Below are 25607 nucleotides of genomic sequence, written 5' to 3'. Positions count from 1 at the left end.
GAGAGCACCTCCGACCCTTTGACCTCAAGGTCTGTAAAAGAGCCATTCCGAGCCGCCGCAGCTGCAGCAGCTGCTGACTCCCCCATCCCACCCCACTCCTGGAATTGGAGAACCAGAACTCGGCTTTCTGCTGATTTGTGCGCCGCAGTCACACTCCTCTGCATGGTCCCTTGTCACTGCCTCGGAGTGAGTAGGGAACATCTTTGCCCAAGTTGGGCGGGGACTCTAGGAGGTTTAGCTCCAAGAAGCTATCTCCAAAATCTCCTTGTCACTCTTTGCAGTGGTCCTGGTGGCAGGAGCTTCTGAGGTGGCGGCTTTCACATACAAAGTGGCAGTGACTACAGTGCCTAGCTTGCTAGCCCTGCAGTACATAGTCAAGACTGCTTGCGTGTTTCTGGCACGCTTGCTGTTTCTGGCCCAAATGCAGGAGGGCACTGCATTCCTGAGCCAAGGTGAGCTAGCTGCTAGGGCCTGGAAGGTCATACAGGACCCCATCAGAATTCAGGTGGCCAGTAACTCTGTACCCCAGGACCCTTGTGGTCCTCACTAGTGAGTGCCTTTGGGCTGTAGACTCTTCCTTTTATGAAGACAGCATTACCCCCTAGGGCTATGGGGCAGAAGCTATACCCTGACCTGCTGCTGCCTGAACTTAACCCCAACTGGGCCTCCCACAAGGGTTGTAAGCCTGCCAAGAATGACAGGACCCAGCCAAGTGAGCCTGGCTCTGCTGTGGGCTTGTCTTTGGAAGGGAGGCTGAATAAATTGTGGACTTGAAGCCCTTGGAGCACAATAAATGATTGCTGACCTTGGCCTGACCCGGAAGTTGACAGTCTCTTACCAAGGGCCCTGGCTCCTATGTGGAATCTGGCCAGTGCTGGCCGGGAGGAGTAAAGCCACCACCTCATGCCAGGTGCAGAGCTTCAAGGGGACAGGGAGCACAGACCATCCTGGAGGGGAGGTGTCCCATGTGGTCTGGGTGAGGGGCAGACAAGCCTGCAGAGCCCCAGGACAGCTGCCTAGTGATGTGTAAAATATTTATTCACTCTCCAAAAAGGCTCAGACTGCAAGTCCTGGGGATCGGTGGGGAGGGAGGGAATCTCCTCTGGGGCCACATCCAAGGACCTCCACCCAGCCCTGGCCTAGCAGCACCCTCCCCCAGAAAGGCCTGGGAGGGGCAGCAAGGGCTGCAGTAAGACTTGGCCTCAACCTGGTGGACCACAGGGCCCGCCTGCCCCGTAGGGAAAAGCAGCCCTAGAGGTCCGTTCATAGAGGGCAGACATGCAGGCCCACCTGGTGGCGGACCCACGGCAGGCCCAGCTCTAGCCATGTGGCCCTAAGGAGCAGGTCAAGGTGGAGGGGGGATATCGGCACCCAGCAGGTCATAGGCAAAGACGTTCCAGAAGATGGCGAAAAGCAGGAAGGTGCCATAGGCAAGTAGCACCACCCACCAGCCGCACTGGTCCCTCAGGCGCTCCTCATAGCTCCGAAGGATGGTAAGGCCCATGCTTACACCTACCACTGCACCAGCCAGGTGTGCCATAAAGCTGGGCTGTGGGCCTGAGGCAGGCAGTGGTGGGGAGAAGCGCAGCCATACAGCCCGGCCCACTTCGGAACTCACTGCAGAGGGAGCAACAGGTGGGAGGGGCCCTGTCTGGAGGTAGAGGGCCTCCCAACGCCCCACCTGCCCCCGCTACTCACTGCACACCAGAGCCAGCACCATCCGCAGCAGCTTGTATGGACACCGCATCCCAGCCCAGTTCTGATGGGGTAGGCAGACAGGCTGTGAAGCATGTCGGGTGGACCCCTTCCCGCCTCCCCAGAAGGGCGGCCCCATTACCATGACAACATTGGCCAGGTGTGCTGAGCACAGCGCATAGACCCCTCCAGAGCCCCCTACCACAGGGGCACGCATGTCTGTGATAGAGACCGTCAGGGAGCCTGTGGGCAAAGGGAGAGAGAGGTGAAGGCACAGCTGGCCCTCGGTTCACCAGGTGAGGTAGGCAGGGGACCCTCTCGCCAGCATGCCCGTCTCACCTGCCAGCACACCTGCCAGGTAGAGCAGGCTGATGCGAAGTACACCGTGTACCATCTCCAGGGGCACCCCGATCATCAGCTGCAGGAGGGCATTGAAGCCTAGCTGCTCCAGCCTGGCCACAAAGGAACATTGGGGAGGGGTGATCAGGTGTGTGCCCTGTCTCCCCTCAGACTACCTCTGGTCATTGCAGCCCCCCTAGGACAGGTAAGGAAACAGGACTACTGGAAGCCCGAGGCTCACTTACCCCACATGCATGAACATATAGGTGAGGAAGCGCCAGGCGCGAGCTCGGTGTCCCGGGTGATACACCAGAGGGCTCTTCATGTATTCAGGGTGGTAGGTCTGGAGCACCCACTTGTTGAGACGTGCCCCGTAGCACAGGAACACGATGATCTGGGGACACTAGTGTTAGGGCTGGTCAAGACTAGGGACTCAGAAGGCCACGGGGCAGCATGTGGGCAGGCCCACCTGGGCAAGGGTGACAGAGGCCATGAACACAGGGGGTGGGCAGCTGCGGTGCCGGTAGAAGTACCAGCGGCGATCCACCTCACAGGGCAGGATCTCGTAGGCCACATATCGCACAAACCGCTTGTAGACACCCAGGCCTGGCTCATCTAGCAGACCGTCCTGAGGCAGCGCCCGTTGTCCATTAGCAATGGCCCTCTTGAAGCTGCTGGAACGCTTGCTGCTGATCTGAAGGGAAGGGGTCTTAGTGCGGGTGACAGTACTGTCCTTGTGGAACCCTGCCCTAATTGGCTACGTTGCTGTTAATCTGAGGCCCTATTCCACACTGCCCAGGTCCATAAGCCCTGCCCAGTAAGCTGTCTGCCCACCCAGCTTTGGCCAGAGTGCTGTGCTTGGCCAGGTCTGGGGCCCTCCCCTGCTGCCCACACACTATGGCACTGACCAGGTCCACCAGCTCCTGGTAGCAGACCTGGCCCCGTTCGTTGCTCTGAGCCAGAGCCACCAACATGTCCAACTTGGTGGGGTCCAGGGGCAGCTCATGGCTGTGTACCAGACCAGCGAAGGTTTCCGCACCGATGAAGCCCGTATTCTCAGGATCCAGCTGCTGTGGTGGGGGAGTAGAGGGTGGGCCAACCCCCAGCCACAGGGCTGAGCCAGGCTGGCTAGGAAGGCTGGACTTTTGTGCTAGTCGGTGCCTGTTTGCTAAAACCAGCTTGTTTCCAGGCCCTGGCAGGGCAAGGTGCCTGGTGTGGCTGCTCCACCACCTCATATTCACCCTATCAGTCCTAGAAGGGGGAGGGCCTTAGGGGGAGGATCTAGAACCAAGGACCACCACCCTCCCTACCCAGCTTTCCGCAGAAACCCAGTGAAACCTTTCCTGGGATAGTGAGTCTCAGAGGCCAAGGTCGTGCAGGGAGGGAAGGCTTCAGAGGTGGCTGTCTGGTAGGGCCTCCTGCGAGCATGGTCCCTCCCCCGAGCCCCTCACCGGCTGGAAGGACGCCAAGGCAGTGCCAGCTCCCACCCACCACGCACCTGCTCCTGGATGAGCTGCAGCAGCGAGCTCCTGTCCATAGAGCCGGGCCGAGGGCTGGGGTCGGCCGAGGCCGGGAGGGGCTGCTCTGCGGACCGCTCCGCTCCGCCCCGGCCGGCCCGCTCCGCCTGCTCTGCTCTGCGTGCGCCAAGCTCAGCGTCACTGAGATGCCAGCAGCCCTGCGCGCACACGTGTAGAGCACGCGCGTACCCTGCACGCGCACGCGCCGACCGACTCAACGCACGTCCTGGGTAGAGCCGTCCCCCACCAAACAGCTCGACCCAGAACCACCGCCTGCGCACTGGTCTTGCTCTTCATGCTGAAACTCTTCCCAGGAGGCGGTAACCGGGAAGCTGCGGCACCCATATCCCTCTTACGCAGCCTTTCTGGTTTCTGTACTTGTACTCGGTATGCTTAGCATCTTCTCTAGGAAGCTTACCCGACCAAAAAATAGGCCTGTGACCCACCCCCAGAAAGCCAAGGTCCATTTACACCCCACTGCACTCAGACCTTCTCCACAGCTGGGAGCTCTTGCAGTAGACACACCCTCGCCCTTATTTATTTGCAGTATTGCAGCAAGGAAGCCCCAGGTCTGGCAAAGCAAGCAGACACCCGGTGGTAGGGTATCCCTAGGCTGACCCTTCCTCAGTACTCATGGCTAAAGCTGTTTGTTCTAACCAACCAAATACCCCTGCACTGGATTTGAAACAGCAGGGCCCCCAGTGCAGAAGCACCATTCAAGACACAGGGGATAGCCAGGCAGACCCATAGACTTCTGAAGTAAGGTAGGACCGCAGCTTGGATAAGGAGGGGATTTGTTCCCAAGGACAGTGAAGGTGGCAGATCAATGCGATGTGTAACCATGGCAAGCCCAAGTATTACTCAGAACAGAACCTGGCTAGAGATAGCTGCGATGTATAGAGAATACAGCTGCCTACAAAAAAGCATCCTGTCCTAGTGGGACAGGCCACTTAGGCTGGAACACTGGCAGAGGGGAGGAGCCTCCCCACCAGGCAGACATTCTGGGGCAGGGAGTACCTACCTGCCCCAAGTCAAATGACCCACTAGTTACCTAGATATGTGAATTCCTGTATTGGTGTCCTTGGTGCTAGGCTATGTTGCAGGATCAACTCTGAGCCCTAGTCTATCCTCCCCTCGGCTCCTGGACTCCTCTGTCAGGCTATACAGAAAGCCTAGGCTGGCTGACTGGGCTGAAGTTTGGAGGTGGGGTACTAAGGAACCCCCAGCACAGAAGCACAGGGAAGAAGGGTCTCGCACACACCCACCCCAGTGGTAGATGCTGACGTTACTGGACAACAGACTAAAACTGGATCTTCCACAGCCATTTATCACAGCGACTAATCAGACCTCAGAATAGGGACCCAGGAACAGAGGGAGACAGGACGGTCAGGTGACATTTCCAATATACACACAGACAAGTCATATTTAGACTGGCTGAAGAAAAGCAATCTTTATGGAGCTGGAGAGATGGCTTGGTGGTTGGGACCACTTGCTGCTCCTGCAGAGGACCTAGATTTGTTCCCAACATCCAAATGGTGGTTACAGTCATCAGTTAACTCCAGTTCTGGGGGATTGGACACACTTGTCTGGTCTCTGTGGGCACCAGGCACACACATAGTGTGTTTACATACATGCAGACAAAACAAACATAGAAATAAACTTTTTGTTTGTGTTTTTCTTTTTCCCAGACATGGTTTCTTTGTGTAGCCTTGGTTGTCCTGGAACTCACTCTGTAGACCGGGCTGGCCTTGAACTCAAAGAGATCCACCTACCTCGGCCTCCCAAGTGCTGGGATTAAAGGTGTGTACCACCACAGCCCAGCCTCATTTTTTAAAGAAAGAAAGAAAAAAGCTGCCTTGAGATACCAGTACCCAAGAGCTGGAAAAAGACAGGTGAGGTTTAATCAGGGAACTCAATTCCACTTGCTCTGCAGCTGGTAGAGTGTAAAGCTCCACACCGTACAAAAAGGTGGGAACTCGGTAACTATCAGGTCCCTCCCAATTTGACCACCACCTCTTGTCCCCCACATGCCTATTGGCCATGCAGTACCAGGAAGCACCCTGAGAGCCCCTGGTCTTGGTCCCTGGCTTCCTTACCCACAGCCCAGCCCCTACCACACAATATTCCCTCCAAGGTCATGGCCTCACATCTCCAACCTGCACCCCCAGGCTCAGCAGGACAGGGCAAAGCACAGCCCTGTTGGGGGCAAGAGATTTCGGAAGTCAAAGTTTAGACACAAAGTCCCTGAGCAGGTACCCCACATCAGTCCTGGGGACCCTGTAGCCACACAGCCATTACACCACCAAGCTGAAAGCCCATACTCCTCTGCCACATGGGCCTCCACAAGGCACCGCAGTGTGCTGTGCCTTGGTCAGGAGAGGCTCATGGGTCCTTTATCATCGGCTCTTCACTAGGACCCTGTACAGTGAGAAGCTAAGGACAGCAGCCACCGCAGTCCCGACAGCCACCAGCATTCCTCGGAGCCAAAAGGAGGAGGGGTGCAGCTCTGTGTGTACCAGGTGCCTGTGGAGACATGAATGTGCCATATGTGTGCTAAAAGCTCACTGCTGAAAACCCGTGTCCTGAGCAGCCAAGAGGCCAGGCCAAAGGTGGCCACCCAGCATAGCTGTCTGGGTCACAGGCCCTACCCTATAGCTCTGACAACTTTGTACCCAGATGACAGACTAAGCCCCAGGATAGCGACCCCACACCAAGGCGTATAAGGTATACCCACGGGAAGGTAGCCATGGTAGCAAGTTGGGTAAAGACAGCTGTATCGGGCTGTGCTGGTCCCAAGCAGGAGAATGAGGCAGGGGCAGGCAGCCGGTGCCTACGGCAGAATTCAGCTGGTGACAGGCCTGGTGAGGCAACACCTTGAGGGAGATCAGCTTTGGAGGAGATAAAGAGGCAGGGGGTCTGCCCGTCCATGTAATGGCGCTGCCAGGAAAGAGACGAGTGGGAGCTGAGCTCGCTGGCCTTTCTAGCTAGCCTGTGGCGGCTGGGATGCCCTTACAGGACCCTAGGCCAGGACTTGCCTTGTATATGGTAGCACAGTGTACAAAGGTCTTGGGGTCACTGCTATCAAACATTAAGCAGGCGACATCACAGGTAGTATCCAGAGAGGTGTCTAGCAGGCTATCCGCACTTACTTCACACAGCTGGAACAAACAATAGCTTTAGCGACTTCCCCAAGGCTCAGTTCCCCGACAGCCACCCTGGGACAGCTCCATTAGGAGAAGGAAGAGGGAATATGGGGTGTCTGTCGCAGGTCTACCCTCCAAGACAGGGTGCACAGTCCCTCACTCACAATCAGGTACTTCTCTTGTCCGCTGACCCGCACTGTATTGATGGTGTACATGGGGGGTTCCTCAGGGAGCTCCCTGGCTTCCTGTGTGGACAGTAGCAAAGAAGTCTTGATTTTGCTCCCTGTGGTACCTCTTCTGCCTCTTGAGTTCTCGGGTAGAGGGCTGGGGCCACCCGGTTCTCACCCTCAGGCTGTGGCCAAGGAAGGCCTGTAAGAAAGCCGACTTGCCCACTCCTCGGGCTCCCAACACCTTGCACATAAGCACACTGCGCTGTGTCTGCCCTTTCTCCTGGTCTAGCCTCTTCTCACGGGTAACTGTAAAGAACTCATGTGAGGGGCGTGGCCATTGAGGTGTAGGGGCCCAAGGACCGAACAAGTAGTTACCCACCTGTGATGGCCTGTGCTTGGGAGTCCTGCTCACAGAGGGTGGGGTAGCCCAGGTAGCCAAGGTGTGCAAGGCACTGCCGGACATCTAGGTAGGTCACCAGGCTGGGGGTGAAGGGAGGCACGGTGCTCAAGAGAGTAAGGCAAGGGTGGGGAGGACTAGATAGGCAGGCACACACTGTACTTACGTCCACTGGCAAAGATACCCATGCAAGGGCAGCCGGCCAGCCTGAGTGGGGACTGTGTGTGAGAGTTCGGGGCCCCAGGGTGCCACTGAGAACACACTGAAGAGATCCTGCAGCTCCGTGGGTGAGAGGGCACCATCATGGTCCTGCAGACAGAGGGGCTTTGGTGACACGTGCTTGGGGTGTGTTGAGGAGCAAGGGGAGCGGTGCTCACCTGATCATGCTTCTCAAACACCCGCTGCACAAACTGGTAGCCACGGTGGTTGAGCTCTGTGCTGCAGCCAGAGGGTACATGCAGCCTGTGGGGATGGCAGAGGCAGGCTAGTGCACTTCGGACTGCCACAATGCAGGACCTGCCTGGGTAGTCAGGCACTCCCAACTGAACCCTCTGGTCACATGGTTGGGGCTAGGCAGGGAGTGGCTATGAGTGTGTGTTGAGAGGCCAAGCTAGAGGTCCCAGGTTGCAAGATCAAGGTAGATCCATCAGGAAGCCAGTGCTGAGGGCCCTCCAATCCCAGAGAGGCCCAAGAGTATAAGCCCTGCTGCCCACCCGCCTGCAACTCACGGTGGAGAGAGGTAGTCAGGCGTCAGCTCCAGTGAGTCACTGTACCCAAAGCGCCGCAGGATGGTCCATGTGGTCTCGTGACGGCCACGTTGGATGAAGAGTGTGTTCAGGAAGAGGAAGCCTGTGAAAGGATGGAGGGCTCACAGCCAGCCCAGTCACTCCCCACACACAGAGGTGTATGATCATGTCTACCTCACCTTCCAGGGTCAGCCGGTTGTCCTGCACGCCACCTGCCACATTCTTGCTTACCACTCTCTTCACATCATCCAGGGCCTGTGGGGCCAGGGGATGGCCAAAGCAGGACTTCTGCCTCCGGTAAGAAAGGGATTCAGGTCAGTCAGCCGCCCCTGATTCCTCTCTTATGCGGGAAGCTAGGGTCTTGGGGCAGGACCACACCTGGAAGGCATTGAGCTCCCCATCACTGAGCGTGTGGTCTAGGTCCTGATCTGAGAGTCTGAAGATCCGTGTGAGAGCCTTGGCGCACGCAGGTCTTAGCTGCAGGGACACAACGCCAAGTGGCCCTCTCCCTGTTCACCCCGCCAGTGCTCCCGTTCATTGCTCTCCTTACAGAACACAGAGCCCTTAGGATGAGTCTTGGGGAAGTGTGTGGCCCTCACCCTCTGCTCACCTGTTTGGCCTCAGGGTCATAGAGGGGGGCTGTGGGGTGCAGAACAGCCTTCTGGGCATAGTAGAACAGTTCTGAGATATTCCTCAAGTGCTTGGCGGAACACTGGACGAGGGTGGGGACAGAATCAAGGAGGGATCGAAGACGGATACAGGAGAGCTGCTGCAGAGTCTTAACACGAGCCTTCCCAGGCTCCCTGCTCACCTCGACACAGGTCTCTATCTCAGGAAACTGGCTCATGATGGGTAGCACAGCCTCCATGGTACTCCCTGGTCGCAGGTCTGACTTATTGCCTACCAGGATGATGGGCAACCTGGGAGAGAGGCCATGATCACCAGGGATGGGGAGCAGGTGGGGCCTAGTCCCCACAGCTGAGGCCCTGCTGGTCACCTGGGCCCTGTGGCAGTTCTGCCGTTCACCAGCGGGATCCACTTGGTTCGGATCTGAAAGACAAAGTGCAAGCTTGAGGAAAGAATGCACAGGCGCGCTCACCAGCCCACGCCCCCCCACCTGGCCTAAACAAGCTTTAGGACTGGTGGAGAGCTGGAAGCCAGCTGTGGTCCTATGGCTGAAGCTGGTGGGAGACTGTGGGTGATCCTAACAGCTGCAATCTCCCCAAGCAGGCTGGGGTCCCTAGCTCAGAGGTATGGGGCTCCCTGAAAAACTCGGCAGAGATGAGGCTGGGAATGAGGATTGGGGATCAAGAGCCATTGTGTCCTGCCCAGGTCAACTGTCAGCTAAGCCAGGCACTAGCAGCAGGGGCTGAGAATGGACAAGGAGCTCCCCTCTTGCTCACCTTCTCAATGGTGGCTTCCTCGGACACATCGTACACCACACACACTACATTTGCCTAAGGAAAAGCAAGACACAGGGTGACCAGAGGCTGCCTGCTCACTATAAACAGCACAGGCCACTCCAGCAGGTCCTGGGTGCAGGGGCTCTGAAGACTGGGAAGCCCGCCTTTACCAAACAAGCCTTTCCCTGCCGCACTCTCCAAGAGACCCCAGACACAAGCACCCTGGCTCCAGTCAGCACAGTCTTGCCCTAAGTGCTTATGACAGACCCTCCACACACAAGGGTACAGGCAGCAAGGATGCTGTGGACAAAAGCAAGGAGACACTGCCTACACCCATAGGACACAGAGGCTGAAGGGCTGCATTCAGGAACATGGCAACTCTGGCAACGGCTAACTCCTAATAAAGATGGCATCCACCCCAGCCTGGGGAAGCAGAGCAGTAAACTACAGTATAGAGCCATGGCACTGGGGAAAGGGAGCATACTGTCTAAGGAGAAGCAGTGGACGATGCGTATCTGCTCCCCCTAGACCCTGGGAAGGAGCAAAGGAAGGAGCTCCCTTCCCTCCCTGCGCACTAACGGAGGCACTGGACCGATCCTGGTTCCCATTACGCTGTGGTCTGGGAAAGCCAACAACATCCAGTGCTGAAGGTCAAAGCAGAATTATCAGGGTCAAGCACAGCCTGTCACCTAATCCAGCTCCGCAGAAGAGGAAGCCGATTAAGACCAATGAATAGGGCTCAGTACCCAGGGCCCCTCAAGATGCACCGCACCTTGTGGATCTCCTCCTGAAGTTCCTCCTCTGTCTGCTCCGCTTCTAGAGGGAAAGAGAACCCGATGCAGAGAGTCTGGTGCGTTCGGTGCAAACCGGCTGAAGGCCCAATACATACCGGTTGAGGGGACAGCACTTGGGGATACCTGAGTAATCCACGATGTGGGTGGGCACCTTCTCCGGAGTGACGTCGGCGGGGATGGTTATCTCCTCCGCGCGGGCAGGGACCTGCAACAGGTGGTTTGGGATTGACTGGGGAGTCAGGACTCCCAGAGCCTCGCATCCACCCCGAGTGTCCATTCCGGCCGACGCACCTCTTCGGGAAACTCTTCGCCGACCAGCGACAGGATCAAAGAAGTCTTCCCTACCTGGGCTGCGCGCAGTAAGGGGAACAGTGGTCAGGAGCGCTGTCGAGGTCACGCCGACCCTGCCCGTCTGCCCGCGGCCCCAGCACCTACCTTCGCCCAGCAGCAGGATACGCACGTCGCGCCGCATGGCTGCCGCCCGCAGCAGCACCCCAAACCCACCCCTCCCAGCCCAAAACGGACCAACTAGACCTAACCCCAATCCCAACCCTCTCCTTCACCCCGCTCGAGCCCCCACACTTCCTGTCTTTAATCCCGCCCTTACACAAGCTTCCGGTCCCGCCCGCGCAGTACCAGCTAGTGGCTGAGCTACGAGTCGGCGCCGCCACATGGGTGCTCGTAACACTGCAGGTGGTGTAGCCACTTGCCTTGGACCCAATAAGCTTCTCAGGGCCAGTGGCTAGCAAGGCTGGACAAAGGACAGGGCTGGGCATAGGGGCAAAGGCTGAGTTCAGGACAGAAGTGATGCAGAGATGCAATTTATGGGGCAATAATAAAACAATGTATCAATATAACAAATGCCAGCTTTTATTTATTTAAACTGTACAAAATAAAAACAATAAAACAACCTTCGTGCGAAAAACCATCCCAGTATGCTGTCTTTTGTGTGTTCTGGAATGGTTCTGGGGATCAAATCCATGTCCTCACACATTCTAAGCCTCCTCAAATCTTTTCAGATCACCCACATTCAAAACAGTGTAGTTCTGAAGTCTGTCCCAGCCAGTCTGTCCTGGTTCAGCATGCAGCAATCCACAGCCTGGCTTTTCTGCCTATGTTCCTAGCAAGGGTTCAGGGCTGGTGACTTCCCACACCAGGATCTCATTGTGTGCAGCTGTGAAGAGCAGTCTGCCAGACGGGGTGAACCTACACAGGTGTACTGAGTCATCATGGCCTTCAAAGTCCTGGGCAGACCCTGACACACAGTCTAGGAGCCTCAGCATGCATTCTGTGGACAGATGACAGGATGAGAGGGCCAGGCAGCATCCAGAGGGATGCCCAATCTTCTTGTGCCCCGCCTGCACCAGGGGATCTTGCTGAGTAGAATCCCGACCATGATCAATCTCTGTATCACTAAACCTGCTATGGCCGAAGGCCATCAAAGCTGTCCCATTGGCCTCAGCGCAGGTGCTGCAGTTGGTAACTTGCACCTTGCCTTGAGCTTAGGCCCTCTTTGGGGTTATGTCTCCACACTCTTCATAGAGAGGGAGCCCCAAGGCACAGAGGTGAAGAGCAGGAGAGCCAGTTTGCCATTCCCCAAAACAGCACAAGTGTATCTACCAGCACTCACCAGCAAAGCCAACCACCATGAGCTGGGCCCCTGCGGACAGGCTCAAGGACATGGCAAAGAAGGGCAGCAGTGTCTTCTGCACTACCTATAGGAAGACAGCAGACAGCATGACACTGGGGAATCCTGCTAGGAACACAGCCCGGACTCCATGACTTTATGACTGTGCATGCACAGCCCCGGATGCCCATCCACAAGGCAGCAATTCTATCATAACTCACAAACCTGCTTTTGGCGGAGGCTGTAAAAGACCACCTCTTTATGTGCACCAAGGCCCACGCACACCAGTATCGCCCTGTCCCAAGGGCAGAAGGCAGCAAGAGAGGGGGGCAGGAGGCCTAAAGTCTGTGAGAAATAGTGTATTGTGTTGAACTGTGCAGGTCGCAATCCCCACCCATATGCCCTGGGAGCTCTTACCTCTGAGGTGGCAGGTGCAGGAAAGCTCAACCACTCCAGGAGCTCACAGCGGTCCTGGAGCCAGTCAGAGGCCCAGATGCTGACCCGCTGGTCCCCGCTTGCAGCCAGCCACAGGTCAGCACCCTCTACCCCTAGGTCTCCATACTGGGAGAAATGAGGAATATGAGAACCTGCCGACTGCCCAAAGCACCCCAAACCTCTTCCCACCATCACCTGAGATTGCCTTACCTCTTTGCTTGTGCTCTGGATAGCAGAGATTGGAGCACCCCGGTGGTCACTGAGTACACGGAAGGTCATTCCTGTGCAGGGGCGGCTTATAGCCACAAGTCCATCCTTGTCTCCAGATAGGATGGTCTGACCTGTGCCAGATGGAGATTAGATTGCCACCCTGTGAGCCTAGCCCATGCCCTGAAGTGTGATGTGGGCGAGATGAGGTTGACACATCACTCTGTGGCCCCATCTCCTCACCATCAGTGGAGAAGGCAATGGCTGTCAGCGCAGTCCGGTGGGGGTGCATCTTGAGCTCCATTGCAGTGCGAGAGATGCTGAAGACTCGAAGTGTGCCATCACTGTAGCCTGCCACCACCTGCTGCTGCTCTGGGCGTCCACAGGCTGGGGGGCTCCACGCAAGGCAGAGGCAGCTCTGGTGCCCCAGGGAGGTGACAGCACTGGCTTCAGTGCATGGGAATGCAGCATATGACCTGGGCTCCACTTTGAGCACACACTAAATCCCATCCGCACTCACAACTCCCAACCTACCTGGTTCAGCACTTGGAACTGGATCACCAACTCCATGCTGGCCAAAGACCATACCCTCACGCTGCCATCCTCGCCACAGGTGGCACAGTGAGACTCGCTGGGGCTGAAGACCACCTCGTTCACCTGTCGGAGCCCAGTATGGCTGAGGGGATGCCTAACTGGGCCTTTCCTACCCTGGTCTCCAGGACCAGGCCACCACACAGGAACATCTGTCTCCTGCCCAAGCCTACTTGGCCCAACCATCTCCATGTGAATGTACATGCTACTTCCCTAGACTTGGGGATGACCCCATCAGTAGGTGGGACACATTATCAGAACCTAAAATATATAATGTGACCACGTGTCTCCAGCAGGCTACAAACTAAAAGCAAAAGCACAAAACACTTGGCTGTCTCCAGTGCTTGTGACATGCGTGGCTTTGTGGCTTTTTTCCCCGTCAGGCTGTTGACTGTCTTGATGAGCAAACAGGTGTGTATTTTGTGGGCACCACTAAGAATCAGGGTTTTTGGAGGAGGGTGGCACAGACACCACGAACCAAAGGAATTCAGTGTAAACTGATGCATCACACCTCCTAAAGAAAATTCAAGGTTAGGGGTTGCTCAGGGGTCCTGGGCCCCATCTCCAGCTCCATCAGCTGATCCAACAGTGGGCTTTTGAGGCTCATATCATGGCAGTTAGGACTGCCAGCACAGCTCAAGGGCTGTGATCCAAACTTCTGAAGGAGGGAGAGCATGTTGGCTATTTGAACAAGAGGAGACTGGCCATAGAAAGGATGGTCGCACTGACACACAGCCTGCATGAACCTGGAATTATGATGGACAGTGGAGGAAGCCCGATACAGGCCACATGCAGGATCTATCTATCACATGACTGTCAGGCATGAATAAATCCAGATACTCCCATCAATTGACTGGCCTGGCCACACCTGAAACACCCAGACCAGTTCCAACTGGATCTGAGCAGATTCAACCAGAACCTTCTGGGGCCTCCTGCTACCTGAACTCCACAGTAGGACTCTGATAATGTCAGCAGAGGCAGCCTCTGGGAACTGCTAAGCAGGTGATGCGGGCTCCTCAACAAGTTACAAGTAAAATATAGAAACACTAGCAAGGATCTAGAACACTGCAGAGTCAGTCAGGCCCATAGCAGATATAAACAATGCCTGGACTCAAGAGGGTCCACTTGAGTCTCCCTAAGAACACTAGCAGCTGAAGACAAGATGACTAGGGTGTAGGAAGAGGGTAGGAAATGGGGCTGCCCTAGCCTGTCCTGCCTGGGGTGGTAGAAACCCTGCCTTCCTTAACAGCCCAGCAGGCTCACCTTGCTCCTGTGGCCACTGATGAGACGGGTGCTAGTGCCCTCTGTCCAGCTGATGTACCAGAGTGTGCCAGCTGTGGTGCCCACTACACCCATGTCCATGCCACTGTCAAAGCTGGCACTCACAACAGCCCCATCCAGGGTCAGCTCACGCTCCATGAACACAGAACTGGATCTAAAAGGATAGGGGAAAGGAATCTTGAGACACGAGCCAGCCAGTATGCCAGGTGATGGAGGAACCAGCAGTCATCTGGTGCTGTATTCTCATGGGTAAAGGAACCAGGACCCTACATAGCGCAGGCGCTTCAAGCCCATCTCTCCTTGGTCTGCAGCCTGAAAGGCCCATGCTATGCCTGAGTGTATTCTCAAGGAGGGACCCAGCTGAGGACAGGTATGTAGGGCAGCCTTCATGTGAGAGCTGTGTTACAGAATGGGTGTGGCTTGCAGGAGCCAACAAGGACTTGAAATTTGCGGCCAAAACCCAAGGGAATAGTGCAGGCGAGAGGCCCATGGCAGCTCACCTGGCACTTGAACCCTTGCGCCTCAGCTCTGGAACAACGTCCACAGCCCAAAGACGCAGCCTTCTTGTGTTACTGCCACTGACCAGTCTCGAACCCGAGCACAGCAGCACTCCTAGAAGACAGGGTGGGCATGAGATACCCACCCCCCAGGTTGTGACAGCTAGTACATTTGGGGGTCATAGAGGTTGTTGGGCACCCACCAATCTCGCCTTCATCAGCCTCCCAGGCCAGGAAGCAGCGGCCAGTGCCAGTGTCCCAGACACAGACCTGGCCAGAGCTGGAGCCACAGTAGAGCAGGGGACTCGCCCCATAGCAGAGTGAGGTCAACTCGGATGCCCCCAATTCCTCAGGGACTGGTTCCCGGTGAACCTGACAGAGCACAAGCATGGCTATGGGTCAGTGATGCCCTGAGGCAACCAGACTCCATTCAATACCTCAGGGCTGAAGAGATGGCTCAGCAGTTAACAGCACTAGCTGTTCCTCTTCCAGAGGCCCCAGGTTCAATTCCCAGCAAACACATGGCAGCTTACAAATGTTTGTAATTCCAGTTCCTGGGGATCTAACACCCTCACACAGACATACATGTAGGTGAAACACCAATGAATATAAAATAAAATTAGAATAAAAAGCAAAGAAAAGAAACACCTCAGCCAGCAGTCCGGTACCTGGAAGCTGGTATCTGTCCCATGGTGCTGCAGGAGCCAGAAGGTAATGGCACTTGTGCCCACACAGATGAGTTCATTGGCATCCCAGGGATTGAAGGCTACACCATGCACAGGCTCTGGGAGGCGAGTGGATGACAGGAGTTCATAGGTAGCCATGCTCCACAGGGCAAGGGTGAGGTCAGCATAGTCCCCTGGGGACACAAAACAGGGACATCAGGCGCAGTCCGGCCACCAGAGATCCTCGGAAGCCTGCCCTTTCTCCGCCTCTCCAAACCCACCTACCCAGGGTCACAAGGAACTCATCATCGGGGGAGAAGGTCAGAGCCTGCACAGCTGTGTCATGGTGGGAAAGGAGGTGCTGACAGACGCCCTTGGGGACATCCCAAATGCGGATCTGGCAGCGGGCAGCTGTGCCGCCACAGCAGGAGGCGGAGGCCAAGACCTGCAAGCAGGAGGGTAGGTGGTCAGGGAGGAAATCGTTACGTATGCCTGCCCTTGCTAAGTGGAGGAGAAGCAAGGACAGTGCCCTTCATGCTGAGCTAGAACTAAGCTCCGCTGTGCACTGTGCCCACGGACACGCACCTGGCCATCCTGGTTGAGTGCCAGAGTAGAGATCTCTTGGGGGTGGCCAAGCCAGTGTCGCTGGGTGCCAGAATGCAGGTCCTCCACCACCACCAATCGACCACATGTGTAGGCAAAGAAGCCTGTAGGCAAGGAAAATGCCAAGGTTCCTGTCACCGCTGATAGTCAGACCTCACGGGGCCTTGGCATCACAAGGGCATGTGCCAGTGCCCTGCACTCTAGAAGCTTCAACTGACATCTCACATCCATTTGCTATGGAGGACCCACCCTAGAGGATGGGACTGGGCACTCTAGCCCTACCTGTATTGGGCCTCCAGACCATGTTGGCCCGCCCGTTCCCATTGTAGCCCACAACGGTCTTTAGTCGCAGCTGCTCCCTGCCAACGGGTGGAAAGGAGACACTCTACAAGGAAGCAGACCCAGAAAGCTGATAATCAGCACAGCTGGCCCCAAAACTACATGGTCAAGCTGACTGGAGACATACAGACAGAGTGGTCAGGTAAGGGACCCAGGGTATCGATACAGAGATAGGTGGGACACGTGGGAGCCATAGGAACTAGGACTTGATCCTAGGTGTGGAGCGGCCCAGGAGGGGCAGCACTGGAGAGACAGAGGTGGGCTCTCAGAGCGCCAGCAGTATATACATATGTGCCACAGAAAGGTGGGTGTGCGGGTGCATGGCATGAAAGCTACCCTCTGGGAAGAAGACCTAACAGAGACTCTGGGGAAGACTGAGAGGGCCCACGGTCACCAGAGGAATACTCAGAAACCCCAAGAGTGGCAGCATGGTGTGCCGCCGACCTTGACCCGTGTAGAGGCCTTATATCGAGCTGTGAAATGCTTGTAGGAATCCGGACGGGTTGGGAGCCCAGTCTTTACTCTCCGGAGGCTCCATTCACCTGACAGGAGGAGGAGAGCAAAGGGCACTGAACTACTACCAGCTGAGACCCCTCCCCAACACAAACCCCCAACCCTGCTAGGCGGACAGCTGTGTTCCACCCACTGCAGGTATACCAGGATTCCCAGGGTCCTGGAGGTGACGTCAACTCATCTTTCAGGTAAGATTACTACAAACCCCCAAACTGCCCTGACTGAGGCCTCAATCCCTGCGTGTGGCCACCTGCTTACTTGTCTGGCTATGATGAACTACAGCCGGTGCCCAAGAACCCTTTGCAGTCTCCCGAGGACCATCCCCAGCTCCACTGGCTTCTCTCTCTACGAGCACAGGTGGGGTCGGTGCCTGGGCTTGGAGGAATGCCTCAGAGACATCATGGTTCTCCTCACAGAGCCCTTCCTCATCCGATGTGGAAAAGGTGCCTAGGGTTAGGACCAACAAAAAGAGGGAAACAGAGCCAGATATGGTGGTGCATGCCTTCAATCCCCACAAGCAGATCTTGGTGAGTTCAAGACCAGCCTGGTCTACAGAGCTAAATGCTAAGAGCCTGTCTTGAAAGAAAGAAGATGAGGGAAACAGCTACCTGGCCTGACACCACCCCAGAATCAGCACCAAGGAACACACTGAGTCCAGGTAACCCAGACATGCTTAGGACTCCAGCCCTTACCAGCGCTGCCTTCAAGGGGTCTGTCATGGATACTCAGTGGGGATGGTGATGCCTGAGATGGTATGGGCACTTGCTGCCGAGGGAGTCCACTGGCCCCAGATGCCAGGTCCTCCAACTGTCCTACACTGGAGCCTAGAGATAGAAAGACCATATCAGGGTTGGGCATATCAGATCTGTCTATTAGGGAGACAGTCTCTGTGGTGATGACAGACATATCAGAGGAGATGGTGCCATCTGCCCAACCTGTGTCAGCTCCACCCAACTAACAGTGCTATACCCTCCTCTGCCAGCTAAGCCTGGGTCACTCACCAGCCTCATGGACTGCAGGTACCCCAGGTTCACTTTGGTCACTGAGAACAAGAAAAGGTGTCAGGAGGCAGCCAGCAAAAGGCCCATGCATGTTGTGGAATATTATTTTAAGATGTGTTACATTTGTTTATGCTGTGGAACATTTGTTTAATGATGCAAAGGTGTGTTGCATTCTTTTATGCTGCATTTGTTTAACTCTGTGAAGCTGAGATACTTTGCCTGTCTAAAACACCTGGTGGTCTAATAAAGAGCTGAACGGCCAATAGCGAGGCAGGAGAAAGGATAGTGGGGCTGGTAGGCAGAGAATAAATAGGAGAAATAAGGAAGAAAAAGAAAGAAGGGCTGGGCAGTGGAGATGCACGCCTTTAATCCCAGCACTCAGGGAGCAGAGACAGGCGGATCTCTGTGAGTTTGAGTTCCAGATAGGCTCCAAAGCTACAGAGAAATTCTGTCCCGAAACAAAACAAAACAAAACAAAGACAGAATAATTTAAGATAAGAAAAGTTGGCTAGAAACAAGCCAAGACCTGGCATTTATAATAATTAAGAATACACCTCCATGTGTGATTTATTTGGGAAATGGTGGCAGCCCCCCTGAAAGACCAAAGAGTAAAAGAGTAAGACAACCAACAACACACACAGACATGTTGAAGGGCAGACACTTGCCTCTCAGAGGTGGCCAGGACATCCCAGAGGAAGATGGCATCCCCCACGCTGAGGACCTGCTGCTGATCGGGGGTGAAGGCTACAACACGCACAGGCTCTGAGTGGCCAATGTAAACCTAGGGACAGAAAGTAGCACGCACAGGGACCCAGAGCATGTCTAGGATTCTGAACTCCCAGTATCTAGGTATCCCCGTGTAGCATTTGGCCTCAGCGGGCAGAGAGTTCTGCACATCGCCCTCCCTCCTTCTAGCTCCTGCCTTCCTTCACTTGGTCCTCCAGGAGTCTCCTCAGCCACCTATGGGGAGCCCTCAGCACATACCTGGCAGCTGGGGTTCGCCTGTGTTGGATAATCCCACACTGTAATGGTCCGGCCAGTGGCTGCCAGCAGCAAACGAGCATCCTCACTAAGAGCCAGGGAGGAGCAGGCTCTGGAGCGGACACTGGAAAACTAGAGGAAGCATTCTCTAAGACGCCCCTTTGTGGTGGCACAGTGGGCACTGAGGGCAAGGCTGCAGGAACAGGGAAGGATCAGCAGGCCAGCTGCCCGTAGTCCCATGACTCACCTTCCGGATAGTGTGTCCCGACACAGCATCCAGTACCACAACATTGTTAGAGGATGTGGACACCAGCAGATGGCCTGAGTCCCCAGGGCAGAAGCAGACAGCCACAGCCCAGTCCAGGTGGTTGCTGGCCAGGTTGAGGGTGCTGACATCAACATGCAGTAGCTGGGGGCAAGAGACACTAGCACCACCCAGAGCCTGGGAGGAAGTGGCTTCAGGAGCACCCACCTGGGCACCCAGACATAACCCCCACATAGGAAGCTGACCTTTCAGAGAGCAGGGTGAGCCCAGAACCCGCTTAGCATAGTAGGTAGGCCTGGGCCTGCTCCTGAGTAGCTGCAGCCTCTTACCTACTCCTGTACCACTTTCTATCTAGCCGGGTAGAACCCCTGACCCAGGGGTCCCACACTCACCTTGTCCAGGGAGGCTGACTCCACGACTGTCACCATGCACTTAGAGGGGCCCACAAAGGCCAGCCGGCAGCTGTCTCCACTGACTGCCAGGATATTGGGGTTGGGGCGGCCATCCTGACAGAGCATGTTGGCTGTAGCAGCACAGGGCGGTGGGTCAGCAGGTGACAGGAGAGAGTTAATCCCGTCTCCCCTGCAGCATGCACTGGCCCTCTACAGCTTCCACAGAACACACACTTCAGTTCGCCAGTCCTCATAGGCCATGGTCACATGACTCACCAGAGGCATAGATGCCCTTTTAACAGGTCTCTTCCAGTCATTTTCCTGGTGCCCAGGCTGCCCACCTTCTACAGCGGGGTAGGCACAGACCCTTACTGACCTTTGGCTTGTGAGGAAGCACATGGCATAACCTAGGCCCTAAGAGTGGAGGCAATGGCCCTGCTCTGGTTAGATATTCCTGGAAACCTGACACAGCAAGGGTCTTCTGGGCAGAGGAAATTGAGAAAATGCCTCTATTAGATTTGCCTGTAAGCAATTCTGTGGAGACGTTTTTTCTTTTTATGTAATACATCATAGTGATTGATCTTTTTTTAAAGATTTATTTATTATGTACACAGTGTTCTGCCTGCATGTGTGCCTGCAGGCCAGAAGAGGGCACCAGATCCCATTACAGATGGTTGTGAGCCACCATGTGGTTGCTGGGAATTGAACTCAGGACCTCTGGAGAGCAGCAAGTGCTCTTAACCTCTGAGCCACCTCTCCAGCCTTTTTTTTTTTTTTTTTTTTTTTTTTTGTAATTTTTCAAGACAGAGTTTCTTTGTGCAGCAGCCCTGGCTGTCCTGGAACTTGCTTTGTAGACTAGGCTAGCCTCAAACTCACAGCAATCCACCTGCCTCTGCCTCCTGAGTGTGGGTATTACAGGTGTGCACTACCACACCCAGCAGAACATTTTCTTTATTAATGACTGATTAAACAAGGGAGGGCCGATTTTGGCAGTTCCACTTTTGGGCAGGTGGTCCTGGGTTGTGTAAGAAAGCAGGACAAACAAGCCATGGGGATCAAGCCAGTAAGCGGCTCTCCATGGTGTTTGCTTCAGTTCCTATCTTAAACTGTCCTGATGGATTGTAAGCTGTAAGATGAAATAAACCCTCTCTTCCCCAAGCTGCTTTTGGTCATGGTCTTTATCACAGCAATAGAAAGCAAACTAAGACAGGTTTCTGCAGTGCCTTGGAACCAGTGAGTGGCTAGGAGCCTGACCTGCCACACGTAGGACGCAGCATCGGGAGACAGCACAGTTGTACTGGACCAGGGAGCCCTGAGAGCAGGAGCTGAACAGGAATCTGCCGTCAGGGGTGATGACCAGGCTGGTGATGGCCCCTCGGTGACGCCTGCACCACACATGGGACACTCACTGACCTTGGTCCTGGGAGCTAAGATGGGGTTCGTGGTGGTACTGGCTTTCCTGCAAAGGGTCTTCCCCACTTGGAATCCCGCACATCTCCTCAGCTTCCACATTCACTGCTAATGTCTGTGAGCCCTGATCCCCCAGGGGCACTCACGTGTGTTCTACCAGGACTCCAGAGTTCTCCAAGCTGAAGGAGCGCACAGCCCCACTGCTGAAGCCACAGAAGAAGTTTGGCAGTGTGGGGTGGAAAGCAACAGCACAAGGGGTTTCCTCAGAGGACGAGAAGTCATACAGCTGGAGGGAAGAGGCCACCATGAAGGGGGGAAAGGCCAAGAGAACCCAAGAGAAAAGAGTACCCTAGGTGACTTTAACACCAAGTTCCAGACATCAGACTGGAAGGACCAAATCCCTGTGCCCCCCACCCTGCCCACAGCCCTTTTGTGTATTATCTGGACCTACCTGCCTTTTGCTATTCCCCACCTGTTGGAGGGTAGTCAGGTCCCAAATGCGGACAGTGTGGTCAAGGGACACAGTGGCCATCTGTCCCCGGTTCTGTTCTGTAGAAAGCGCCAGCACTGGGGCCATGTGGGAGCGTGCCAGCACAGTATACTCCCGGGAGGGGACATCAAGGAAGCCCAGGTGTCCTAAAGTAGTGGTGGACAGCACGCGCAGGCCATCGGGACTGAAGGAGACTGAACTCACAGGGCCGTCATGATCTGTGGGAAGGGTGGGTCAGCAGAACTGGGGCACGGCAGGCTTCAGAACTAACTCCAGGAAATGTCACACCACACTATGTGGACACTGAGGTCCCCAAGACACCAACCACTTGTTCTACGGCTGCCAAGGTCACCAGAGTATCCTACCCACTAGCCACTGCCCTCAAAGCCCCTGTGAAACCAGCCTGCAGCCACTCCTGTATTGATAGGTGTCAGGCTCAGGACAATGTCCTGACCTCTCAACTCACTGTCCAGACCAGGAATAGTGTTATCAAAACCAGAGCCAGAGAACCCCACCCTCCCCAAGCCAGGATAAGTAGATATCTGCGGTCTCACCAGCCTCTAGGAGCACTGAGGAAAAGTCTAGGGGCCAGAGTCGCAGGTAGCCATCCTCAGAGCCCACAGCACATGTGGCAGAAGAGACACTGAGGCTGCTGATGGCAATGCCGGACCCTGGAAAGGGCAGGCATCAGCACCTCAATGTCATGCCACTCCCCCCAGGGACAGGTGCCCACCTACCCAAGCTGAAGTTCTGCTTCTCAGTGAGCGGAACCCCAGGGGACTGTGTGGGCAGCAAGCGGCGGATGTGCTGCACAGCCATGCGCTGATGGTCAATCTCCAGGATGTGGCCGCTATGGCTACACACAAAGCTGCCCAAGGAAGGTAAGAGGTGAGGCAGGGAACTCAAGGTATGGGGTGGGCTGGGTAACGACGAAGGCGGGGACTCACAGTATGCTACCCGAGGGTGCCCAGGGGCCATCCAGGGCATGTGCAAAGGCGAGGTCAGTGAGTTCCAGTGCACAATACTCGCCTAGGTCCACAGCACAGGAGCGTAGGGCACCACCCCGCAGTCGCCACAGCCGTACACTGCCCCGACCACATGAGGCCATCCTGTAGGCACGGAGGGGTAAGCAATGCAGAGCAGGAGGCCTCAAGGCCCAACAGACCCTGCCTTGGTACCTTATTGCCTGGCCACATCACCTGGTTTCATCAAAAAAGGCAATCCGGAAGGTCTGAATATCAAAGTCAGTATGCACCTTCGCAAGGACCGCTACCTCGCCACCAAGGCCAACCTGGTCTGTGCCCCAGGCCACTACCACCTGCAATAAACCCACAATGAACTCCAGGTATAGACACCAAGCCCTGTGAGATCTTTGTCTGGCCCTGCCCTGAAAGGACTAGCTGAGGCCACAGCTCCTCGACAGGTGGAGGCTTTCCCCGGACTTAGAAATCTGTCCCTAGATGTCAAGTCTGCAGTGTGCAGCTGTAGCTGCCCGAAAATATACACAAAACCTGACTGAGGCAGGGTATAGATCTCAGTGGCAAGGCTACTATCTAACAGGTGATGCCCTAAATTAAATCCTAGCATTCAAGGGAAAAAAGCCAGAGGTAGCTCACACTGAAACACTGGGTCACTTCAGAGCACTAAACGCCTGCAACTCTGATAGCACTGAGCATTTAAATACAGATTTGGAGCGTGTCACCTTGCTTGGCCTGGAGCTCACTATGTAGACCAGACTGGCCTAGACACATGCCCACCTGTCTCTGCCTCCCCAGAGGTAGGGCTTTAAACCCAGTACTCAGAGGCAGAAGTAGGAAGATCTCTGTGAGTTTGAGGCCAGTCAGGTCTACAGCACAAGTTCCAGGACAGCCAGAGCTGTTGTTACAGAGAAACCCTGTCTGGAGGGTGGAGGAAATGATGACAAAAAGAATGTGCCACCACACCCAGCCCATCACGATTCTCTCTCTTTTTTTTTTTTTTTTTTTTTGGTTTTTTTCGAGACAGGGTTTCTCTGTGGCTTTGGAGCCTGTCCTGGAACTAGCTCTGTAGACCAGGCTGGTCTCGAACTCACAGATATCCGCCTGCCTCTGCCTCCCGAGTGCTGGGATTAAAGGCGTGGGGCCCCAACACCCCCCGCACCAGCTCTTTTTTTAAAAAAATATTTTATTAGCCAGGCGGTGGTGGCGCACACCTTTAATCCCAACACTCAGGAGTCAGAGGTAGGTGGATCTCTGTGAGTTCGAGGCCAGCCTGGTCTACAAGAGCTAGTTCCAGGACAGGCTCCAAAGCTACAGAGAAACCCTGTCTTGAAAAACCAAAAAAATAAATAAATAAATAAATTTATTTTTATTTTGTGTATATCAGTGTTTGTCTAAATGTGTCTGTGCACCAATGTATGTGCAGTGCCCACAGAAGCCAGAAGAGGGCATCCCATCCCCCCGGGACTCCATGTTGGTATTTGGAAGTGAACGGGGGATTGGAAAAACAGCCAGCGCTCTTAACCACTGAGTCATCTCTCTAGCCCCACCTCAAAGCAAGGCATAAATACTACTTTAATAAACAGAAACAAACATAAACAAGAGTTTTAGAAACCAGATACTGGATGGAGCTCACTATCCAAGTGACAGGGCCCCACCTCCTCTACAAGGTGTATTGACACATTACCGTCCTTCCATGTCTGTCTTTGCCCACACCGCAGAGGAGCGCCCCACTGCCAGAGAAGCTGTAGATGTGGAAGATGATGTCAGCAGCTTCTGGGCACCTCCCCCCCCTCCCACTATTGCCCTGCCCCAAGGCCACTGCACCTGAGGGAGCAGATGGTGTGCAGTGGGCTGCGGAAGAGGGACAGGCATCCTCCAGTCTGGAAGTCCCAGAGTCGCACCATGCTGGGAGGCTGCACTTGGGCTGAGGCTAGCAGTGTATCATTCCCATCAAGGGCCAGGGCAGAGACCTGGAGAAGGATAATAAAGAGAGAGAATACATGGCCTGTAGTTCACCTCTCCCCACCCAGGCCCAAGAGGTGTGTACCTTGTCTGTGTGGCCAAGGAAAAATCTCTGCTGTCTGGTATCAACCTGTAGGACGATGATGACTGCATGGCAGGGGTAGACAACAGCCATGCCATCTTTGGTCCACAGGGCCTACCACAAAAGGGACAGAACCAAAGTCACGCACAGAAACCCAGTCAAGTTCCTCTTGACTGTTTAGAAGGGGAGGTACATGCACACACACAAAGACATACACATACTTCACACGTATAAGGGAAGGCTAGCATACAAATCACTAGAAGGGAAGGCTGGTACATACACATGAGGCATCCGTCCCCCCCATTACAGGCATTTGTTGAGACAACTAAAGGCCCTTCAACATAAGAGACTGGTGATCTTGGTAGCAAAAGACCAAAGACTCAGAGACCATGCCCAGAAAGGACTGCTGAGTGCCCAGGGTCCTTGGTGGGCAGGAAGGAGAGAAATACTACTCCTTTCTAACCGAGGCTTTGCCTAGAAGCCCACTGCACGTGCTGGAGTCAGTATTCCACACCACACCCAATTCCAACAGTTCCAGTCTGGATCAGAGACCCATACTCAAGAAGGTCTAAAGCCGCAGCGGGCTGGAGAGATGGCTCAGCAGCAAAGAGGACTCAAGTTCTACTCCAAGCACCAATGACTCACAACTGCCTGTAACTCTTGTTCAGGGGATCTGATGTCCTTTCTGATCTCTGTGGGCTTCTGCACACATGCAGTAACCACACGTACGTTCAGGCCTACACACATAAAATAAACAAATCTTTATGGGGCTGGAGACTATGGGGCAGCAGTATAAATCACTTGCTGCTTTTACAGAGGGCCAGGGTTCAGTTCCCAACACCCACATGATAGCTCACAACTACAGGTAACTCCAGTTCCAGGGTATCTAATACTCTCTTCTGACTTCCCTGGTACCCAGCACATTCATGCGACAAATATATACATGCAGGCCAAATACTCATACACATAAAATAATCTTTAAAAAGTTAAAAAAAAAAGCCGGGCGGTGGTGGCGCACGCCTTTAATCCCAGCACTCAGGAGGCAGAGGCAGGCGGATCTCTGTGAGTTCGAGACCAGCCTG

The 25607-nt window shown here is 55.0% G+C and overlaps 3 protein-coding genes across 5 annotated transcripts in view; all 3 read right to left on the bottom strand.

Moving 5' to 3' along the window:
• Positions 1-1017: 1017 nt before the first annotated feature.
• Rhbdl1 (rhomboid like 1) lies at positions 1018-3714 on the bottom strand. Of its 3 annotated transcripts, none has more exons than XM_026780438.1 (8): positions 3533-3714; positions 2970-3104; positions 2504-2728; positions 2280-2428; positions 2035-2147; positions 1838-1938; positions 1699-1759; positions 1018-1617 (listed from the first exon to the last, which is right to left on the bottom strand). In XM_026780438.1, exons 1-8 carry the CDS (start codon positions 3569-3571, stop codon positions 1346-1348), a joined length of 1095 nt encoding a protein of 364 aa, XP_026636239.1. In that variant the 5' UTR covers positions 3572-3714; the 3' UTR covers positions 1018-1345. The 3 variants fall into 3 exon arrangements, with proteins under 3 accessions (XP_026636239.1, XP_005349131.1, XP_013202715.1); XM_005349074.2 differs by having other exon boundaries at positions 2943-3104; positions 3533-3712; XM_013347261.2 differs by lacking the exon at positions 2970-3104 and having other exon boundaries at positions 3533-3713.
• Positions 3715-5359: 1645 nt separating this feature from the next.
• On the bottom strand, positions 5360-10772 carry Rhot2 (ras homolog family member T2). Its single transcript, XM_005349071.2, has 19 exons — positions 10640-10772; positions 10496-10554; positions 10328-10409; positions 10183-10226; positions 9411-9464; positions 9005-9057; positions 8819-8927; positions 8618-8719; positions 8386-8484; positions 8187-8295; positions 7990-8110; positions 7639-7723; positions 7428-7570; positions 7244-7344; positions 7040-7170; positions 6859-6939; positions 6587-6709; positions 6286-6488; positions 5360-6074 (listed from the first exon to the last, which is right to left on the bottom strand). Exons 1-19 carry the CDS (start codon positions 10674-10676, stop codon positions 5948-5950), a joined length of 1863 nt encoding a protein of 620 aa, XP_005349128.1. The 5' UTR covers positions 10677-10772; the 3' UTR covers positions 5360-5947.
• Positions 10773-10860: 88 nt separating this feature from the next.
• The window catches only part of Wdr90 (WD repeat domain 90), a 17881-nt gene continuing 3134 nt past the window's right edge, over positions 10861-25607 (bottom strand). The window contains exons 10-41 of the mRNA XM_013347001.2: positions 24529-24639; positions 24306-24451; positions 24166-24223; positions 22701-22819; positions 22449-22610; positions 22239-22369; positions 22056-22172; positions 21484-21719; positions 21158-21297; positions 20856-20986; positions 19602-19732; positions 19192-19353; positions 18948-19076; positions 18629-18744; positions 17964-18004; positions 17655-17786; positions 17221-17409; positions 16894-16991; positions 16393-16495; positions 16093-16214; positions 15793-15952; positions 15511-15701; positions 15046-15214; positions 14846-14957; positions 14328-14499; positions 13008-13130; positions 12717-12891; positions 12477-12607; positions 12249-12392; positions 12057-12176; positions 11835-11919; positions 10861-11492 (exon numbers count right to left, since the gene is read on the bottom strand). Of these exons, the coding sequence (XP_013202455.1) occupies positions 11317-11492; positions 11835-11919; positions 12057-12176; positions 12249-12392; positions 12477-12607; positions 12717-12891; positions 13008-13130; positions 14328-14499; positions 14846-14957; positions 15046-15214; positions 15511-15701; positions 15793-15952; positions 16093-16214; positions 16393-16495; positions 16894-16991; positions 17221-17409; positions 17655-17786; positions 17964-18004; positions 18629-18744; positions 18948-19076; positions 19192-19353; positions 19602-19732; positions 20856-20986; positions 21158-21297; positions 21484-21719; positions 22056-22172; positions 22239-22369; positions 22449-22610; positions 22701-22819; positions 24166-24223; positions 24306-24451; positions 24529-24639 (4332 nt within the window). The 3' untranslated portion in view covers positions 10861-11316. The remainder of the gene's footprint in view (positions 11493-11834; positions 11920-12056; positions 12177-12248; positions 12393-12476; positions 12608-12716; positions 12892-13007; positions 13131-14327; positions 14500-14845; positions 14958-15045; positions 15215-15510; positions 15702-15792; positions 15953-16092; positions 16215-16392; positions 16496-16893; positions 16992-17220; positions 17410-17654; positions 17787-17963; positions 18005-18628; positions 18745-18947; positions 19077-19191; positions 19354-19601; positions 19733-20855; positions 20987-21157; positions 21298-21483; positions 21720-22055; positions 22173-22238; positions 22370-22448; positions 22611-22700; positions 22820-24165; positions 24224-24305; positions 24452-24528; positions 24640-25607) is intronic.

The sequence above is a fragment of the Microtus ochrogaster genome, chromosome 7 (genome assembly GCF_000317375.1).
Source record: "Microtus ochrogaster isolate Prairie Vole_2 chromosome 7, MicOch1.0, whole genome shotgun sequence".
Lineage (NCBI taxonomy): Eukaryota > Metazoa > Chordata > Mammalia > Rodentia > Cricetidae > Microtus > Microtus ochrogaster.
The sequence above is the reverse complement of the archived record's forward strand: the minus strand, read 5'-3'. Positions and strand labels throughout refer to the sequence as shown.

Bases quoted from the DNA above. Each gene is read 5' to 3' on its own strand.
- Rhbdl1 (XM_005349074.2), bottom strand. From the start codon at position 3,571: ATGGACAGGAGCTCGCTGCTGCAGCTCATCCAGGAGCAG. The intron at 2,429-2,503 runs GTGGGCCTGCCC...TAGTGTCCCCAG, and splicing joins CCTCTGTCACCCTTGCCCAG to ATCATCGTGTTCCTGTGCTA. The intron at 1,760-1,837 runs GTAATGGGGCCG...CTACCCCATCAG, and splicing joins ACCTGGCCAATGTTGTCATG to AACTGGGCTGGGATGCGGTG.
- Rhot2 (XM_005349071.2), bottom strand. From the start codon at position 10,676: ATGCGGCGCGACGTGCGTATCCTGCTGCTGGGCGAAG. The intron at 9,058-9,410 runs GTGAGCAAGAGG...TTTGTCTTTCAG, and splicing joins AGGAAGCCACCATTGAGAAG to ATCCGAACCAAGTGGATCCC. The intron at 6,489-6,586 runs GCAAGTCCTGGC...CTTTCCTGGCAG, and splicing joins ACTGTGCTACCATATACAAG to CGCCATTACATGGACGGGCA.